Raw genomic sequence first — 20,155 nt, forward strand, 5'->3', positions numbered from 1 at the left:
TTGGGAGTAACTGTACGGCTAATGTGAGAATCCGTGTTGCCGGGAAGCCACACCGCCCACTGTTTTTAGGTCCACAGCTGCATGATGTTATCAGTACTAGTGGCACTTGCACCAGCCCCACGCTGGTTGTGGGATCTGTCAGAAACAGGTGTCCCTTCTCCATAGGAACACCACAGAACAGCAGAGAAGTATAGTTGCACGTCCTTCCATGACAGTCCCAGAAGGCAGAGCAGCTGCGTGTGATTGCACAGTCCCCGCCCACTTACTGCCCAGAAACGCCTACTTCGTGCAAAGAGAAATCCGGCCAAGGTCCGTCCGTCTCGCAATCTCCCAGAGATTATACAGAACTATGTAATATTGCTTCTGCCCATGCACAGTGTGCGCTAAATTTCACTATTTGCGTCCCGTCCCACTCAGAATCAGACCCTATCTATTCTCCTGGTTTTAGCCACAGCCTATCAATGTTACCTTCCCAGAAATATATCTATATATTCATCTTTGTAATAGCCTGCGTCCTCTTCAGAGGAGCAGGGGGTTGTCTTATTTACATTGTTTAATCATTAATATAAGTAATTATTCTCAGCCGCAGAGCTGCCCTGTGTGGTTTTATTCTGTAATCTCTCTTTAATAGGTACAGCGCAATAGTTATTCTGATCTGCGGAGACTCCACTCACTGACAGTCCGAAATCTCATATACGTTACATCATTATAGACCAAGAATAATTTGGCAATAAAACAAATGGGCCGTGCTTGAATTACTCACAAAAAGGCTTTCATGCTCAGAGGTGGCCCGGAGCCCCAGGGATACGTTGTAATACTGCGATGTTGGGGGGTTGGAGAGGATTACAGCACCGGGGGAGGAAGGAAATGAGACTGTTCTGATTTTAATGTAACCTCTGGGCTCCCAAATTAATACGTCACAGACCTAAAGCTTTTATTTCTCTAAGAAATAAAACAAACAAAAAAGTTTTTCTGCAAAACCTACAGGTGTGCAACTGTGCATTGTGCGGGTTCTGCAGTAGTGACGCAGCTCATTCATGTGTGCATTGTGCGGGTTCTGCAGTAGTGACGCCGCTCATTCAGGTGTGCATTGTGCGGGTTCTGCAGTAGTGACGCCGCTCATTCAGGTGTGCATTGTGCGGGTTCTGCTGTAGTGACGCAGCTCATTCATGTGTGCATTGTGCGGGTTCTGCAGTAGTGACGCCGCTCATTCAGGTGTGCATTGTGCGGGTTCTGCAGTAGTGACGCCGCTCATTCAGGTGTGCATTGTGCGGGTTCTGCAGTAGTGACTCCGCTCATTCAGGTGTGCATTGTGCGGGTTCTGCAGTAGTGACGCCGCTCATTCAGGTGTGCATTGTGCGGGTTCTGCAGTAGTGACGCCGCTCATTCAGGTGTGCATTGTGCGGGTTCTGCAGTAGTGACGCCACTCATTCAGGTGTGCATTGTGCGGGTTCTGCAGTAGTGACACCGCTCATTCAGGTGTGCATTGTGCGGGTTCTGCAGTAGTGACGCCACTTATTCAGGTGTGCATTGTGCGGGTTCTGCAGTAGTGACGCCACTCATTCAGGTGTGCATTATGTGGGTTCTGCAGTAGTGATGCCGCTCATTCAGGTGTGCATTATGTGGGTTCTGCAGTAGTGACGCCACTCATTCAGGTGTGCATTGTGCGGGTTCTGCAGTAGTGACGTCGCTCATTCAGGTGTGCAATGTGCGGGTTCTGCTGTAGTGACGCCGCTCATTCAGGTGTGCATTGTGCGGGTTCTGCAGTAGTGACGCCACTCATTCAGGTGTGCATTGTGCGGGTTCTGCAGTAGTGGCTCCACTCATTCAGGTCTGCATTGTGCGGGTTCTGTAGTAGTGATGCCACTCATTCAGGTGTGCATTGTGCGGGTTCTGCAGTAGTGGCTCCACTCATTCAGGTCTGCATTGTGCGGGTTCTGTAGTAGTGATGCCACTCATTCAGGTGTGCATTGTGCGGGTTCTGCAGTAGTGACGTCACTCATTCAGGTGTGCATTGTGCCGGTTCTGCACTAGAGACGCCGCTCATTCAGGTGTGCATTGTGCCGGTTCTGCAGTAGTGATGCCGCTCATTCAGGTGTGCATTGTGTGGGTTCTGCAGTAGTGATGCCGCTCATTCAGGTGTGCATTGTGCGGGTTCTGCAGTAGTGATGCTGCTCATTCAGGTGTGCAATGTGCGGGTTCTGCAGTAGTGATGCCGCTCATTCAGGTGTGCATTGTGCGGGTTCTGCAGTAGTGACGCCCCTCATTCAGGTGTGCATTGTGCGGGTTCTGCAGTAGTGACGCCCCTCATTCAGGTGTGCAATGTGCGGGTTCTGCAGTAGTGACGCCCCTCATTCAGGTGTGCATTGTGTGGGTTCTGCAGTAGTGATGCCGCTCATTCAGGTGTGCATTGTGCGGGTTCTGCAGTAGTGATGCCGCTCATTCAGGTGTGCATTGTGCGGGTTCTGCAGTAGTGACGCCCCTCATTTAGGTGTGCATTGTGTGGGTTCTGCAGTAGTGATGCCGCTCATTCAGGTGTGCAATGTGCGGGTTCTGCAGTAGTAATGCCGCTCATTCAGGTGTGCAATGTGCGGGTTCTGCAGTAGTGATGCCGCTCATTCAGGTGTGCATTGTGCGGGTTCTGCAGTAGTGACGCCCCTCATTCAGGTGTGCATTGTGTGGGTCCTGCAGTAGTAATGCCGCTCATTCAGGTGTGCATTGTGCGGGTTCTGCAATAGTGATGCCGCTCATTCAGGTGTGCAATGTGCGGGTTCTGCAGTAGTGACGCCGCTCATTCAGGTGTGCATTGTGCGGGTTCTGCAGTAGTGACGCCCCTCATTCAGGTGTGCATTGTGTGGATTCTGCAATAGTGATGCCGCTCATTCAGGTGTGCATTGTGCGGGTTCTGCAGTAGTGATGCCGCTCATTCAGGTGTGCAATGTGCGGGTTCTGCAGTAGTGATGCTGCTCATTCAGGTGTGCATTGTGCGGGTTCTGCAGTAGTGACGCCGCTCATTCAGGTGTGCAATGTGCGGGTTCTGTAGTAGTGACGCCGCTCATTCAGGTGTGCATTGTGCCGGTTCTGCAGTAGAGACGCCGCTCATTCAGGTGTGCATTGTGCGGGTTCTGCAGTAGTGGCTCCACTCATTCAGGTCTGCATTGTGCGGGTTCTGTAGTAGTGACGTCGCTCATTCAGGTGTGCATTGTGCGGGTTCTGTAGTAGTGATGCCACTCATTCAGGTGTGCATTGTGCGGGTTCTGCAGTAGTGACGTCACTCATTCAGGTCTGCATTGTGCCGGTTCTGCAGTAGAGACGCCGCTCATTCAGGTGTGCATTGTGCGGGTTCTGCAGTAGTGACGTCACTCATTCAGGTCTGCATTGTGCGGGTTCTGTAGTAGTGATGCCACTCATTCAGGTGTGCATTGTGCGGGTTCTGCAGTAGTGGCTCCACTCATTCAGGTCTGCATTGTGCGGGTTCTGTAGTAGTGATGCCACTCATTCAGGTGTGCATTGTGCGGGTTCTGCAGTAGTGACGCCGCTCATTCAGGTGTGCATTGTGCGGGTTCTGCAGAAGTGACGCCACTCATTCAGGTGTGCATTGTGCGGGTTCTGCAGTAGTGACACCGCTCATTCAGGTGTGCATTGTGCGGGTTCTGCAGTAGTGACGCCACTTATTCAGGTGTGCATTGTGCGGGTTCTGCAGTAGTGACGCCACTCATTCAGGTGTGCATTATGTGGGTTCTGCAGTAGTGATGCCGCTCATTCAGGTGTGCATTATGTGGGTTCTGCAGTAGTGACGCCACTCATTCAGGTGTGCATTGTGCGGGTTCTGCAGTAGTGACGTCGCTCATTCAGGTGTGCAATGTGCGGGTTCTGCTGTAGTGACGCCGCTCATTCAGGTGTGCATTGTGCGGGTTCTGCAGTAGTGACGCCACTCATTCAGGTGTGCATTGTGCGGGTTCTGCAGTAGTGGCTCCACTCATTCAGGTCTGCATTGTGCGGGTTCTTTAGTAGTGATGCCACTCATTCAGGTGTGCATTGTGCGGGTTCTGCAGTAGTGGCTCCACTCATTCAGGTCTGCATTGTGCGGGTTCTGTAGTAGTGATGCCACTCATTCAGGTGTGCATTGTGCGGGTTCTGCAGTAGTGACGTCACTCATTCAGGTGTGCATTGTGCCGGTTCTGCACTAGAGACGCCGCTCATTCAGGTGTGCATTGTGCCGGTTCTGCAGTAGTGATGCCGCTCATTCAGGTGTGCATTGTGTGGGTTCTGCAGTAGTGATGCCGCTCATTCAGGTGTGCATTGTACGGGTTCTGCAGTAGTGATGCTGCTCATTCAGGTGTGCAATGTGCGGGTTCTGCAGTAGTGATGCCGCTCATTCAGGTGTGCATTGTGCGGGTTCTGCAGTAGTGACGCCCCTCATTCAGGTGTGCATTGTGCGGGTTCTGCAGTAGTGACGCCCCTCATTCAGGTGTGCAATGTGCGGGTTCTGCAGTAGTGACGCCCCTCATTCAGGTGTGCATTGTGTGGGTTCTGCAGTAGTGATGCCGCTCATTCAGGTGTGCATTGTGCGGGTTCTGCAGTAGTGATGCCGCTCATTCAGGTGTGCATTGTGCGGGTTCTGCAGTAGTGACGCCCCTCATTTAGGTGTGCATTGTGTGGGTTCTGCAGTAGTGATGCCGCTCATTCAGGTGTGCAATGTGCGGGTTCTGCAGTAGTAATGCCGCTCATTCAGGTGTGCAATGTGCGGGTTCTGCAGTAGTGATGCCGCTCATTCAGGTGTGCATTGTGCGGGTTCTGCAGTAGTGACGCCCCTCATTCAGGTGTGCATTGTGTGGGTCCTGCAGTAGTAATGCCGCTCATTCAGGTGTGCATTGTGCGGGTTCGGCAATAGTGATGCCGCTCATTCAGGTGTGCAATGTGCGGGTTCTGCAGTAGTGACGCCGCTCATTCAGGTGTGCATTGTGCGGGTTCTGCAGTAGTGACGCCCCTCATTCAGGTGTGCATTGTGTGGATTCTGCAATAGTGATGCCGCTCATTCAGGTGTGCATTGTGCGGGTTCTGCAGTAGTGATGCCGCTCATTCAGGTGTGCAATGTGCGGGTTCTGCAGTAGTGATGCTGCTCATTCAGGTGTGCATTGTGCGGGTTCTGCAGTAGTGACGCCGCTCATTCAGGTGTGCAATGTGCGGGTTCTGTAGTAGTGACGCCGCTCATTCAGGTGTGCATTGTGCCGGTTCTGCAGTAGAGACGCCGCTCATTCAGGTGTGCATTGTGCGGGTTCTGCAGTAGTGGCTCCACTCATTCAGGTCTGCATTGTGCGGGTTCTGTAGTAGTGACGTCGCTCATTCAGGTGTGCATTGTGCGGGTTCTGTAGTAGTGATGCCACTCATTCAGGTGTGCATTGTGCGGGTTCTGCAGTAGTGACGTCACTCATTCAGGTCTGCATTGTGCCGGTTCTGCAGTAGAGACGCCGCTCATTCAGGTGTGCATTGTGCGGGTTCTGCAGTAGTGACGTCACTCATTCAGGTCTGCATTGTGCGGGTTCTGTAGTAGTGATGCCACTCATTCAGGTGTGCATTGTGCGGGTTCTGCAGTAGTGGCTCCACTCATTCAGGTCTGCATTGTGCGGGTTCTGTAGTAGTGATGCCACTCATTCAGGTGTGCATTGTGCGGGTTCTGCAGTAGTGGCTCCACTCATTCAGGTTTGCATTGTGCGGGTTCTGTAGTAGTGATGCCACTCATTCAGGTGTGCATTGTGCGGGTTCTGCAGTAGTGACGTCACTCATTCAGGTGTGCATTGTGCCGGTTCTGCAGTAGAGACGCCGCTCATTCAGGTGTGCATTGTGCCGGTTCTGCAGTAGTGACGCCGCTCATTCAGGCGTGCATTGTGCGGGTTCTGCAGTAGTGACGTCGCTCATTCAGGTGTGCAATGTGCGGGTTCTGCTGTAGTGATGCCGCTCATTCAGGTGTGCATTGTGCAGGTTCTGCAGTAGTGATGCCACTCATTCAGGTGTGCATTGTGCGGGTTCTGCAGTAGTGGCTCCACTCATTCAGGTCTGCATTGTGCGGGTTCTGTAGTAGTGATGCCACTCATTCAGGTGTGCATTGTGCGGGTTCTGCAGTAGTGGCTCCACTCATTCAGGTCTGCATTGTGCGGGTTCTGTAGTAGTGATGCCACTCATTCAGGTGTGCATTGTGCGGGTTCTGCAGTAGTGACGTCACTCATTCAGGTGTGCATTGTGCCGGTTCTGCAGTAGAGACGCCGCTCATTCAGGTGTGCATTGTGTGGGTTCTGCAGTAGTGATGCCGCTCATTCAGGTGTGCATTGTGCGGGTTCTGCAGTAGTGATGCTGCTCATTCAGGTGTGCAATGTGCGTGTTCTGCAGTAGTGATGCCGCTCATTCAGGTGTGCATTGTGCGGGTTCTGCAGTAGTGACGCCCCTCATTCAGGTGTGCATTGTGCGGGTTCTGCAGTAGTGACGCCCCTCATTCAGGTGTGCAATGTGCGGGTTCTGCAGTAGTGACGCCCCTCATTCAGGTGTGCATTGTGTGGGTTCTGCAGTAGTGATGCCGCTCATTCAGGTGTGCATTGTGCGGGTTCTGCAGTAGTGATGCCGCTCATTCAGGTGTGCAATGTGCGGGTTCTGCAGTAGTGATGCCGCTCATTCAGGTGTGCATTGTGCGGGTTCTGCAGTAGTGACGCCCCTCATTTAGGTGTGCATTGTGTGGGTTCTGCAGTAGTGATGCCGCTCATTCAGGTGTGCAATGTGCGGGTTCTGCAGTAGTGATGCCGCTCATTCAGGTGTGCAATGTGCGGGTTCTGCAGTAGTGATGCCGCTCATTCAGGTGTGCATTGTGCGGGTTCTGCAGTAGTGACGCCCCTCATTCAGGTGTGCATTGTGTGGGTTCTGCAGTAGTGATGCCGCTCATTCAGGTGTGCATTGTGCGGGTTCTGCAGTAGTGACGCCCCTCATTCAGGTGTGCATTGTGCGGGTTCTGCAGTAGTGACGCCACTCATTCAGGTGTGCATTGTGCGGGTTCTGCAGTAGTGATGCCACTCATTCAGGTGTGCATTGTGCGGGTTCTGCAGTAGTGACGCCCCTCATTCAGGTGTGCATTGTGTGGGTTCTGCAGTAGTGACGCCCCTCATTCAGGTGTGCATTGTGCGGGTTCTGCAGTAGTGACGCCCCTCATTCAGGTGTGCATTGTGCGGGTTCTGCAGTAGTGACGCCACTCATTCAGGTGTGCATTGTGCGGGTTCTGCAGTAGTGATGCCACTCATTCAGGTGTGCATTGTGCGGGTTCTGCAGTAGACGCCACTCATTCAGGTCTGCATTGTGCGGGTTCTGCAGTAGAGACGCCACTCATTCAGGTCTGCATTGTGCGGGTTCTGCAGTAGTGACGTCACTCATTCAGGTGTGCATTGTGCGGGTTCTGCAGTAGTGACGCCACTCATTCAGGTGTGCATTGTGCGGGTTCTGCAGTAGTGACGCCCCTCATTCAGGTGTGCATTGTGCGGGTTCTGCAGTAGTGACGCCACTCATTCAGGTCTGCATTGTGCGGGTTCTGCAGTAGTGACGTCACTCATTCAGGTGTGCATTGTGCGGGTTCTGCAGTAGTGACGCCCCTCATTCAGGTGTGCATTGTGCGTGTTCTGCAGTAGTGACGCCCCTCATTCAGGTGTGCATTGTGCGGGTTCTGCAGTAGTGACGTCACTCATTCAGGTGTGCATTGTGCGGGTTCTGCAGTAGTGACGCCGCTCATTCAGGTGTGCATTGTGCGGGTTCTGCAGTAGTGACGTCACTCATTCAGGTGTGCATTGTGCGTGTTCTGCAGTAGTGACGCCCCTCATTCAGGTGTGCATTGTGCGGGTTCTGCAGTAGTGACGTCACTCATTCAGGTGTGCATTGTGCGGGTTCTGCAGTAGTGACGCCACTCATTCAGGTGTGCATTGTGCGGGTTCTGCAGTAGTGACGCCACTCATTCAGGTGTGCATTGTGCGGGTTCTGCAGTAGTGATGCCGCTCATTCAGGTGTGCAATGTGCGGGTTCTGCAGTAGTGATGCCGCTCATTCAGGTGTGCATTGTGCGGGTTCTGCAGTAGTGACGCCCCTCATTTAGGTGTGCATTGTGTGGGTTCTGCAGTAGTGATGCCGCTCATTCAGGTGTGCAATGTGCGGGTTCTGCAGTAGTGATGCCGCTCATTCAGGTGTGCAATGTGCGGGTTCTGCAGTAGTGATGCCGCTCATTCAGGTGTGCATTGTGCGGGTTCTGCAGTAGTGACCCCCCTCATTCAGGTGTGCATTGTGTGGGTTCTGCAGTAGTGATGCCGCTCATTCAGGTGTGCATTGTGCGGGTTCTGCAGTAGTGACGCCCCTCATTCAGGTGTGCATTGTGCGGGTTCTGCAGTAGTGACGCCACTCATTCAGGTGTGCATTGTGCGGGTTCTGCAGTAGTGATGCCACTCATTCAGGTGTGCATTGTGCGGGTTCTGCAGTAGTGACGCCCCTCATTCAGGTGTGCATTGTGTGGGTTCTGCAGTAGTGACGCCCCTCATTCAGGTGTGCATTGTGCGGGTTCTGCAGTAGTGACGCCCCTCATTCAGGTGTGCATTGTGCGGGTTCTGCAGTAGTGACGCCACTCATTCAGGTGTGCATTGTGCGGGTTCTGCAGTAGTGATGCCACTCATTCAGGTGTGCATTGTGCGGGTTCTGCAGTAGACGCCACTCATTCAGGTCTGCATTGTGCGGGTTCTGCAGTAGAGACGCCACTCATTCAGGTCTGCATTGTGCGGGTTCTGCAGTAGTGACGTCACTCATTCAGGTGTGCATTGTGCGGGTTCTGCAGTAGTGACGCCCCTCATTCAGGTGTGCATTGTGCGTGTTCTGCAGTAGTGACGCCCCTCATTCAGGTGTGCATTGTGCGGGTTCTGCAGTAGTGACGCCACTCATTCAGGTGTGCATTGTGCGTGTTCTGCAGTAGTGACGCCCCTCATTCAGGTGTGCATTGTGCGGGTTCTGCAGTAGTGACGCCACTCATTCAGGTGTGCATTGTGCGTGTTCTGCAGTAGTGACGCCCCTCATTCAGGTGTGCATTGTGCGGGTTCTGCAGTAGTGACGTCGCTCATTCAGGTGTGCATTGTGCGGGTTCTGCAGTAGTGACGCCACTCATTCAGGTGTGCATTGTGCGGGTTCTGCAGTAGTGACGCCACTCATTCAGGTGTGCATTGTGCGGGTTCTGCAGTAGTGGCTCCACTCATTCAGGTCTGCATTGTGCGGGTTCTGTAGTAGTGATGCCACTCATTCAGGTGTGCATTGTGCGGGTTCTGCAGTAGTGATGCCACTCATTCAGGTGTGCATTGTGCGGGTTCTGCAGTAGAGACGCCGCTCATTCAGGTGTGCAATGTGCGGGTTCTGCAGTAGTGACGCCCCTCATTCAGGTGTGCATTGTGCGGGTTCTGCAGTAGTGACGCCACTCATTCAGGTGGTCATTGTGCGGGTTCTGCAGTAGTGACGCCCCTCATTCAGGTGTGCATTGTGCGGGTTCTGCAGTAGTGACGCCCCTCATTCAGGTGTGCATTGTGCGGGTTCTGCAGTAGTGACGCCACTCATTCAGGTGTGCATTGTGCGGGTTCTGCAGTAGTGACGCCACTCATTCAGGTGTGCATTGTGCGGGTTCTGCAGTAGTGACGTCACTTATTCAGGTCTGCATTGTGTGGGTTCTGCAGTAGTGACGCCACTCATTCAGGTGTGCATTGTGCGGGTTCTGCAGTAGTGACGCCACTCATTCAGGTGTGCATTGTGCGGGTTCTGCAGTAGTGACGCCGCTCATTCAGGCGTGCATTGTGCGGGTTCTGCAGTAGTGACGCCGCTCATTCAGGTGTGCATTGTGCGGGTTCTGCAGTAGTGACGCCACTCATTCAGGTGTGCATTGTGCGGGTTCTGCAGTAGTGGCTCCACTCATTCAGGTCTGCATTGTGCGGGTTCTGTAGTAGTGATGCCACTCATTCAGGTGTGCATTGTGCGGGTTCTGTAGTAGTGATGCCACTCATTCAGGTGTGCATTGTGCCGGTTCTGCAGTAGAGACGCCGCTCATTCAGGTGTGCATTGTGCGGGTTCTGCAGTAGTGGCTCCACTCATTCAGGTCTGCATTGTGCGGGTTCTGTAGTAGTGACGTCGCTCATTCAGGTGTGCATTGTGCGGGTTCTGTAGTAGTGATGCCACTCATTCAGGTGTGCATTGTGCGGGTTCTGCAGTAGTGACGTCACTCATTCAGGTCTGCATTGTGCCGGTTCTGCAGTAGAGACGCCGCTCATTCAGGTGTGCATTGTGCGGGTTCTGCAGTAGTGACGTCACTCATTCAGGTCTGCATTGTGCGGGTTCTGCAGTAGTGACGCCGCTCATTCAGGCGTGCATTGTGCGGGTTCTGCAGGAGTGACGTCGCTCATTCAGGTGTGCAATGTGCGGGTTCTGCTGTAGTGACGCCGCTCATTAAGGTGTGCATTGTGCGGGTTCTGCAGTAGTGACGCCACTCATTCAGGTGTGCATTGTGCGGGTTCTGCAGTAGTGGCTCCACTCATTCAGGTCTGCATTGTGCGGGTTCTGTAGTAGTGATGCCACTCATTCAGGTGTGCATTGTGCGGGTTCTGCAGTAGTGGCTCCACTCATTCAGGTCTGCATTGTGCGGGTTCTGTAGTAGTGATGCCACTCATTCAGGTGTGCATTGTGCGGGTTCTGCAGTAGTGACGTCACTCATTCAGGTGTGCATTGTGCCGGTTCTGCAGTAGAGACGCCGCTCATTCAGGTGTGCATTGTGCCGGTTCTGCAGTAGTGATGCCGCTCATTCAGGTGTGCATTGTGTGGGTTCTGCAGTAGTGATGCCGCTCATTCAGGTGTGCATTGTGCGGGTTCTGCAGTAGTGATGCTGCTCATTCAGGTGTGCAATGTGCGGGTTCTGCAGTAGTGATGCCGCTCATTCAGGTGTGCATTGTGCGGGTTCTGCAGTAGTGACGCCCCTCATTCAGGTGTGCATTGTGCGGGTTCTGCAGTAGTGACGCCCCTCATTCAGGTGTGCAATGTGCGGGTTCTGCAGTAGTGACGCCCCTCATTCAGGTGTGCATTGTGTGGGTTCTGCAGTAGTGATGCCGCTCATTCAGGTGTGCATTGTGCGGGTTCTGCAGTAGTGATGCCGCTCATTCAGGTGTGCAATGTGTCGGTTCTGCAGTAGTGATGCCGCTCATTCAGGTGTGCAATGTGCGGGTTCTGCAGTAGTGACGCCCCTCATTTAGGTGTGCATTGTGTGGGTTCTGCAGTAGTGATGCCGCTCATTCAGGTGTGCAATGTGCGGGTTCTGCAGTAGTGATGCCGCTCATTCAGGTGTGCAATGTGCGGGTTCTGCAGTAGTGATGCCGCTCATTCAGGTGTGCATTGTGCGGGTTCTGCAGTAGTGACGCCCCTCATTCAGGTGTGCATTGTGTGGGTTCTGCAGTAGTGACGCCGCTCATTCAGGTGTGCATTGTGCGGGTTCTGCAATAGTGATGCCGCTCATTCAGGTGTGCAATGTGCGGGTTCTGCAGTAGTGACGCCGCTCATTCAGGTGTGCATTGTGCAGGTTCTCCAGTAGTGACGCCCCTCATTTAGGTGTGCATTGTGCGGGTTCTGCAGTAGTGACGCCCCTCATTCAGGTGTGCATTGTGTGGGTTCTGCAGTAGTGATGCCGCTCATTCAGGTGTGCATTGTGCGGGTTCTGCAGTAGTGATGCCGCTCATTCAGGTGTGCAATGTGCGGGTTCTGCAGTAGTGATGCCGCTCATTCAGGTGTGCATTGTGCGGGTTCTGCAGTAGTGACGCCCCTCATTCAGGTGTGCATTGTGCGGGTTCTGCAGTAGTGACGCCGCTCATTCAGGTGTGCAATGTGCGGGTTCTGCAGTAGTGACGCCGCTCATTCAGGTGTGCATTGTGCGGGTTCTGCAGTAGTGACGCCCCTCATTCAGGTGTGCATTGTGCGGGTTCTGCAGTAGTGACGCCACTCATTCAGGTCTGCATTGTGCGGGTTCTGCAGTAGTGACGCCGCTCATTCAGGTGTGCATTGTGCGGGTTCTGCAGTAGTAACGCCGCTCATTCAGGCGTGCATTGTGCGGGTTCTGCAGTAGTCATGCCGCTCATTCAGGTGTGCAATGTGCGGGTTCTGCAGTAGTGACGCCGCTCATTCAGGTGTGCATTGTGTGGGTTCTGCAGTAGTGACGCCGCTCATTCATCAATAAGTCTGCCGTTTCCAAACAACCATTTTCCAATTGAATTAACATTTACTGAATTCAGTGACTGATAATTAAAACAACATCTTTATCGGTTATTTATGTCACACCTTATGGCTGCTGTATATTTACAGCAGGGGTATTGATCCCTCAGGCTGCTGTGGGACTACACATCCCAGCAAGCCCCGCCACAGTTTCACTATTAGGGCATGCTCAAATGGGGCAGGGCATGCTTGGATTTGTAGTTCCACAACAGCCGTAGGGCCGCATGTTGACTAATCCTGATTTACTGTATACACCTTACTGTGAACCAGCAGTGAGACTATAATTGCCATATCCGTTACTGACTCACGTAGCGGCACTGGCCGATCAGCCACTCTCATCGCAGGTAGTCGTTGCAGAAATACACCTTTACCTGTCCTGACACCGCGCTCTGCCAAGCAGCAGTCAAAGGGTTAATGTGCTTTGTGTACTCTGGAAAAGGATGAGGCTTGTTTCTGAGAGTAGAGAAAGCGCCCCCGTCTGCTGAAGGGAGTGAGAACTGCAGATGGTCAATTCTGGCCTTTACTGAGCACTAAAAAGCACAGAGCTGATGCTGCAAATGCTATGTAACCCGCCGCATCTGTACGTGACTATTATATGTGGGGTGGAGTTACATTTTCACCTGTCCGCTAAGTGCATTGTGTGCTTTTGTGTCCCATAGGGATCTGCCATGCAAGGTGCTTGCATACCCCCTAGTTTTCCCAAAACTCACACTTCCTCTAAGGTCATATCAACAAGATAGGTTAGTACATATGTTTTATCTTATGTATCCAAAAGGAAGTTGAAGGTAGATATTAGAGTCTTTCATGCTACATGAGTATTCCAGATTTTCTTTAAAAATGATGGGGCCTTCAAACAGAGGGGCAGATGTATTAAACCTGCAGAAGTGATAAAGCCGTGATAAGTGGAAGGTGATAACGCACCAGCCAATCAGCTCCCAACTGTCAATTTACATATTGGAGCTGATTGGCTGGTGCGTTATCACTTCTCCAGGCTTAATACATCTGACCCAGTGTCTTTCTCTTTCCCTGACCCCCCAACCACATTTGCTACATTAACATTAATGATAGGGTAAGTTCATATTCTAGAGCAGGCGTCCCCAACCACGGTCATAAAGGTACGCTGACAGTTCAGGTTTTAAGGATAGCCATACTTGAGCATAGGCGACTTAATTAGTACCTCAGTTATTTTAATTTAACCATCTGAGCTGGAACTTGTGAGTGGGGGTGGGGGAAACTAGGTATAAAAATATACTTTGGGCCTCCCTCCTACGCCCGACCCCAATTTCATAAAATTCCACACACCAGTGGGTGATGGGGAGAAGCAGTAGGTGATGGAAAGAGGCAGAGGGTGGCGGGGAGAGGCAGAGGGTGGCGGGGAGAGGCAGAGGGTGGCGGGGAAAGGCAGAGGGTGGCGGGGAGAGGCAGAGGGTGCTGGGGAGAGGCAGTGGGGCCCATCTGCTCCCTTCCTTGGGCCAATTGTCCAACATTGCTCAAAATGGTTGGACGACGAGTCAGTGGAAAACATGCTGCTGCTCCCGGCAGGTGTGGGCCCTTTAGTCCCCAGGGGCCCTGGCGTAATGCACCTCCTGCACCAATGGTAGTTTCGCCCCTGATCTGTGCACCGGCATGTATATCACTAAAACCTGGACTGTGTGAGACTGGACTGTTAGAGTATTGGAACTAGGGCCACCACAAGAGGGCGGGAGCGGGTACTAATTACCCGAGCTCGGCTTGTTGGAGGGGCCCAGGTCCGCCGTTGCCCCTGTCTAACCTGCCTCTCTCCCCAGCCCAACACTTGCTCATGGCTCTCCCCTGCTCTTTGCAGCACTGAAAATACAGTACTTTTTTCCTATTTACCTATTTTATGCCACACCCCAAAAAAGTACCCTGGCCCAACCCAGCTCTCTACGGCCCTGATCACAACCACAGCACTGTCCTAGATGTCAGTGACACAAGTCTGCCATCTTTGTGGCATGAAACCAGGGCACTACTATTATCCTCCGTAACTTGCCTGCACTTACCAGCAGCGTTGCAGCATATTACTTCATGTCTGCAAGGCCGCAGCTGTTCCCGGCAGCAGATGTGATGTAATACACTGCCTCGCGGCTGGGAGTCAGCCAGTTTGGGGCAATATTTGCCCTCATATACAAGTGTTTATGAGGGGGAGATTTACCAGCCAATCATCTCCTAACTGCCATGTCACAGGCTGCGTTTGAAAAATGACAGGTAGGTGCTGATTGGCCGGAACTTTGTCACTCTTCCCTTTTTATCACTCTCCAAGACATAGTACATCTGCCCTTATAAGTGCTACAAAGTGACGTTTAGTATAGCTGTACTCTGCAGATGTAATCTTCATGTTACAAAGCTGCATAGATATTTTGATATAATTATGCCTATGTATTATTATCGTGAAGCAAACCACTAAAAATTCAGTTCCACGAATGCAAGGATGGAGCATGCTATAGAGAATCTCTCCACATCTTCATAATATGCCGAGTTCAACATGAGTGCTTGCATAAATAATATTATTTAAACCAATAATAAGCTAATTAGCGCAGTCTAAACGGTTGTCACCATAACCGTGTTTTCAAAACACACAGAGATACAGTCTGCATTGGCAGCACACATAGTGTCATCTGCAGGCTACAATGTGTCTGATAAGTCTTGACACGATGCCTGACAAATCAACATTTCAGAAGGTAATTAACTTTAAAAACTTTCAATTAACAAGGCAGCTGTTGGAGAAATCTCAGCATCAGAACGCAGCAAATACGTATGGGTGCGTGTGTTTGCAGGCCTGGATTGTATGGTATTCCGTTGTACTGTCACTAAAAACCATTATGTACAATGATTTGGTTATTTAAATGTTGTGGCTAATAAAAAGTTGCAAAATGCTTAAAAATAAAATGAAAACAACTTTATTTTAATGCGTTACTTCTGTACAAATTCTGCTGTAACCCGTAGCAACCAATAGGATGCTAGCTTTCACTAGTCTGCACTAGATAGTGTGGCAGAGACAGCAGTTTTCCACGTGGAAGTAATGTGGAGGATCCAGACCAGGTTTTGGAAGCAGTAGCAGAATCCCAGGTGTGTGATCAGCAGCACCTGGGATTTCCTGATATAAGGGTTTCCAGGACACAGTCACCTTGCTCTTGACGGTGGAATAGCTACCCGAGTGATAGGCCGGGTTGTGTGGGTTAGTCTAGGGATCACTGGAGCCTACCAAGAGTCTGCTATGCTGAGAGTGCCTGTATGCTACTGCCTGTAATACTGACTGTATGGAATCAACTTGCTATGTGCTGACCTGCTGTTCATAATAAACACCGAAAGTGTTCATCTGAGTCCCCGTGTGTGTGCACCCAGTAGCGGCTCTTGCCACGGGCAAGCAGGACTTTTGCCCGGGGTGCCGCCTTCCGGAGGGTGCTGGCGCCATCCGGAGGGCGCCACACCATGGCAAGATCCGCTACTGTGCCCCCCGCTTGTCCCCCGCTGTGAAGGGAACTAGACGCTACCCGTTTAGTTTCCTTTCATGGAGAGGACCTTTGCTGTGTGGTGCGCGATGACGTCATCGCGCACCGCACAGCATTGTGGGACTGGCACAGACGCTAGGGGTCATAATTGACCTCCAGCGTCTATGCTGTGCTATGGGAGAGACGTCGTGATGTCTCTCCCATAGATCCGAGGAGAGGAGCGGCGCCGGCGGAGGTCTGCAGCGGTCGGAATCAGGAGCAGGGATAGTAAGTATTAATTAATTTATTTTTTTCTTTCAGCGGCGCTACACTACAGGGGGCACAAATGGGGGTGTAACTGACCATGCCCCGTAGGAAGCCACGCCCCTATTTTTGCCCTGGGCGCCACAAGGGCTAGAACCGGCCCTGTGTGCACCTTGTCACAATTGATTTAAGGTGATTCCTGATTGGTTGCTATGGGTTACAGCAGCTCATAGCCCTGTTGGTAAAATACTACTTACCAAAAATAATAGAATAGCAACTGTTAGGATCCTTGTGTGCGCCGCTGTCCCTGTACAGCGCTGTCACAGATGAACAGGTCAAATTAATTTATAACTAAATGGCAACCCCCACCTTTAATATGGTCGCCGAACTGCTTAGTGACTTGTAATATTCTTATAATTTACACTAAAGCTTACATTATGCAACAGGTAAAATGCACAGGTAACGGTTTTGCTGTGCACATATTGTAAATACTTGGAAAGTATTTGCATTCGCGCAAACCGTGATGTTTCCTTTACAGTAGACGGAGGAGACATTAGTGCACCGGAGAAAGGCGATCTATGTATATACATATGTCCTGCTCTACAATGAGCATATATTGTTATTTGTGTTATCTGTACTTATATCCCTACTGGTATTCAGATGGCTTTTGAATCTGGAATCATAGGATTAAACACCTGCTCTTAGCATCACAAGAAAATGAGGGCAGCAAATATAGTCACCTAATGTCACAAAAGCGTTATACTTTTCTGCATAAAGTAGGTGCCATTTATATACATATATATATATATATATATATATATATACATACACATATATATATACACACACACACACGCACATATATATATATATATATATATATACTGTATATGTGTGTGTTAATGAATTAGCAGTACAAGTTGCCTTATTATATAGAGTTGTCAGATATACTCTCCTCACTATAGCTCCAACTAACATGACAACACATTCATCAATATAAATTACCACCTCTCTCTCAGATGTAGGAACACTTCCAGCAGTGTTCAGTGAGTGCAGACGTTTGCTAATATTACAGATTTTTCTATTGCTAAAGAAAAGTTTTGTAGAACAGAGGAGTAGAACAAGACTGATCTCCACCCATGGTAACAACAGGCACAACCTGCAATATGCTACCCCGATAAAAGATAACTATAGGAAGAGAAAGATAATAAAATATTGACTGTAAACAAGAGGAGCTAAAGCAGCATTTTTTTTCTTTAAATAGCAAGCACATTACATTTAAAGCAAGGCATTTTATCCTACATCTATTAATCATTATCTTGTTTTTAAAATCACTCTGGAGGGAAAACAAGTATGGCTGCCAATCACAAATACAGTCTGTCTGCTACGCAAACACGGTCTTACAGTATTCAGTATGTTTTGTGATGGCGGGGGGTGTGGGGAGAAAAAGGGCAAGGGTGTCACTCTTGTTATCCATGGACTAGGGCAGTGGTACCCAAACTGTGTGCCTAGGCACCCTGGGGTGCCTCAGGACACTTGCAGGGGTGCCTTGGATTGGTGGTCCAGGACCAATCAAAATTATTTCTGGACAATGTAATAGGCAAAACCAGTGCTGGTGGCTGTCATGTCAATCATAAAATATGTGGCCAAACAGAAGCAAATCTTGTTCCTCACCACATAATGGAACCTAAAAATGACATATAAACACAAATTTTTATTTAATATTTATTTCAAAATTTCTCGCTAAGAAATTTTTGGCCTAGGGGTGCCGTGAATAAATTTCTGATACTCTAGGGTGCCATGATTCCAAAAAGTTTGGGCACCACTGTACTAGGGAATGAGTGATGCTTTCATAATGATAATTTTGGCACATTTTTTTCAATAGAAAAAGGTGAAATTGTTTTGAATCAGATTCCTACTGAGGACACTGTGTCCGATTAACAGTTGGGCGCAATACTGATATTGATGAAGCTGAGCGATTATCGCTTGACTAAATGTGTTACGGTACGTGATCCCAGCTGTAATTGCATAAGCGTACAACTCAGAATCAGACCCACTGCATAGAATAGTCCTTCCTGTCTTTGTTGATAATGTTGACCTGTACAGGTTCAAGATCTTGTCCTCCTGCCCATGGGTGCAGAACGTTCTATAGTAAATTTATGGAGCCTCCATTTATGGGTGGACGTTAGTTTGGCAAATACAAATGTTACATTTAAGAATTATTTGTTTTAGGCAAACTGGATGAACGACACTGTTATATTGTACATAGTTGTGTTGATACTCTCAAGAGGAATCCAATTCTATTAAAATATGTTTCTCACCTTTGGCTCAACATATTCTCAGTAGGGCTCACAAGTAGCAATATAACATAATGCCTTTAGCCTAATGTCTTTGTGATTATGTAACAATGGGATCTATTTACTAAGACTAGAATGGAGCTAAAGTGGAGAGAGATAAAGTACCTGCCAATCAGCTCCTAACTGTCATGTTACTGGATTTGAAAAATGACAATTGGGAGCTGATTGGCTGGTACTTTATCTCCGCCCACTTTATCTCCATCCAAGGCTTAGTATACAGATGCCTATGTAAGTATTCCAAGCTCATTAAGAACCAAACTGAAAAATATTAATTGTGTTGTCTGTTCCCGCAGGTCAACGGCCTTTTCAATGCAGATATTGCCCATACAGTGCCTCTCAGAAGGGAAATTTAAAGACCCATGTCCTTTGTGTCCATCGTATGCCTTTCGACAACAGTCAGTACCCGGACCGCAGGTTCAAGCGCTCCCGAGTTGATCCAGAGACGTCTGGGAATTCCGAAGAACTTGCACCTGTCAAACTATTGAGCTCAACACAACTGATGGTGGAAGGTGGCCAACCCCATGATTAACTCAAATCAAACTGATTCTGTGTATTTCCATGTCACTTAACCCACTGACTTAGAAATGGACCAATTCCCAATGCCATTCGGAGCAAGGGAAACCTCATCCTTTTGCAGGAGACTTTGAATGTGGAACAAAACAAAAACCCCGCCTCTTAAAAAAAAAACATGGCTGTGGGACTGTTACCCAGCGACCGTAACTTCCAAACAATGGAATTTGGATTATATAATGTAACTCGAGAGACCAGTACAGAATTATGAGCCTTGAAGTAGTCTTTGTCTAATGTAAAATGCTTTTTGGGAGAGGAAAAAAAACAAAAAAACAACAAAACAAAAACGATACTATCTAAACGATTCAATGCTGCCTTGAAGAAAGAAAGAAAGAGATCTAGAGAAAGAGAGAAGGGCCTTGTTTTCATCGTTGAAAACACCTTTATAATATGACACCAGCTGCTGTCATTATCTGAGCATAGTAATGAGACGAGTTGGTAGCCGGGCTATGGTGCCAGTCTGACTGGAGCTGTCATTACGAGGAGGAAATCAATTGAAGTGGTGTTACAACAGCACTGTAGGAGAAATCTAAGACAGCCACAAGCTGGGGTCACTACTGACCTACAGCATACAGAAAAACATGACGATATTCCATTCTCCGCGTCTCTTCTCCAGATCTAGACAAACAAATAATTCTGATAGAAAGGATCATCAGAAAAGAGCCACATGCAGCACCTTCATTGGCTTTTTTCATCTGTGAAAATCAATGCTCAGTATTGAGGGAAAGGTTTAGTTTTATGTTTTTGGGTTTTATTGTATTTTTTTTTATAATGCAATCACGGTATGGTACTTTTGTGAATCAGACTACGCAATCTCGCCTGATGAAGGTGCTAGTTAGATTTAATATCAAAGAAACTTTATTTTATTGTACAGTGTTTTAAATCACCCTCCCCCCCCCTCTCCAAAAAACAACAAAACAACAAACACATTTGTGTGCAGATATAATGTATTTGTGGTTTAGACATTTTGCACAAATTCTAAACTGTATACCTAATTAATTTTCTCTGCCTCTAATCTTGGGAAGGGGGGGGGGGATGACAAGATTTTGGTTCAAGTGAATACATTCTGTATTTGTGCAAATTTTAGTTTATTTGGAGCTTTCTTTCTAATTATTTGACTATTGGTAGATAGCATCTAAATTTTTAATTTAATTTAATTTTAGATTTTAATTTGACTGAGTCCTATAAAGGAAATAATAAAAAAAAAAACCATTAATTA

At 49.3% G+C, this 20,155-nt stretch overlaps 1 protein-coding gene across 6 annotated transcripts in view; it reads left to right on the forward strand.

Annotated features, from left to right (window-relative positions):
- The window catches only part of ZNF536 (zinc finger protein 536), a 1,069,084-nt gene extending 1,049,249 nt beyond the window's left edge, over positions 1–19,835 (forward strand). For all 6 annotated transcript variants that reach the window (XM_063946047.1, XM_063946046.1, XM_063946048.1 and 3 more), the window contains one exon: positions 18,660–19,835. In XM_063946047.1, the coding sequence (XP_063802117.1) occupies positions 18,660–18,895 (236 nt within the window). In that variant the 3' untranslated portion in view covers positions 18,896–19,835. The remainder of the gene's footprint in view (positions 1–18,659) is intronic.
- The last annotated feature ends 320 nt before the right edge of the window (positions 19,836–20,155 follow it).

Source organism: Pseudophryne corroboree, chromosome 11 (assembly GCF_028390025.1).
Source record: "Pseudophryne corroboree isolate aPseCor3 chromosome 11, aPseCor3.hap2, whole genome shotgun sequence".
Taxonomy (NCBI): Eukaryota; Metazoa; Chordata; class Amphibia; order Anura; family Myobatrachidae; genus Pseudophryne; species Pseudophryne corroboree.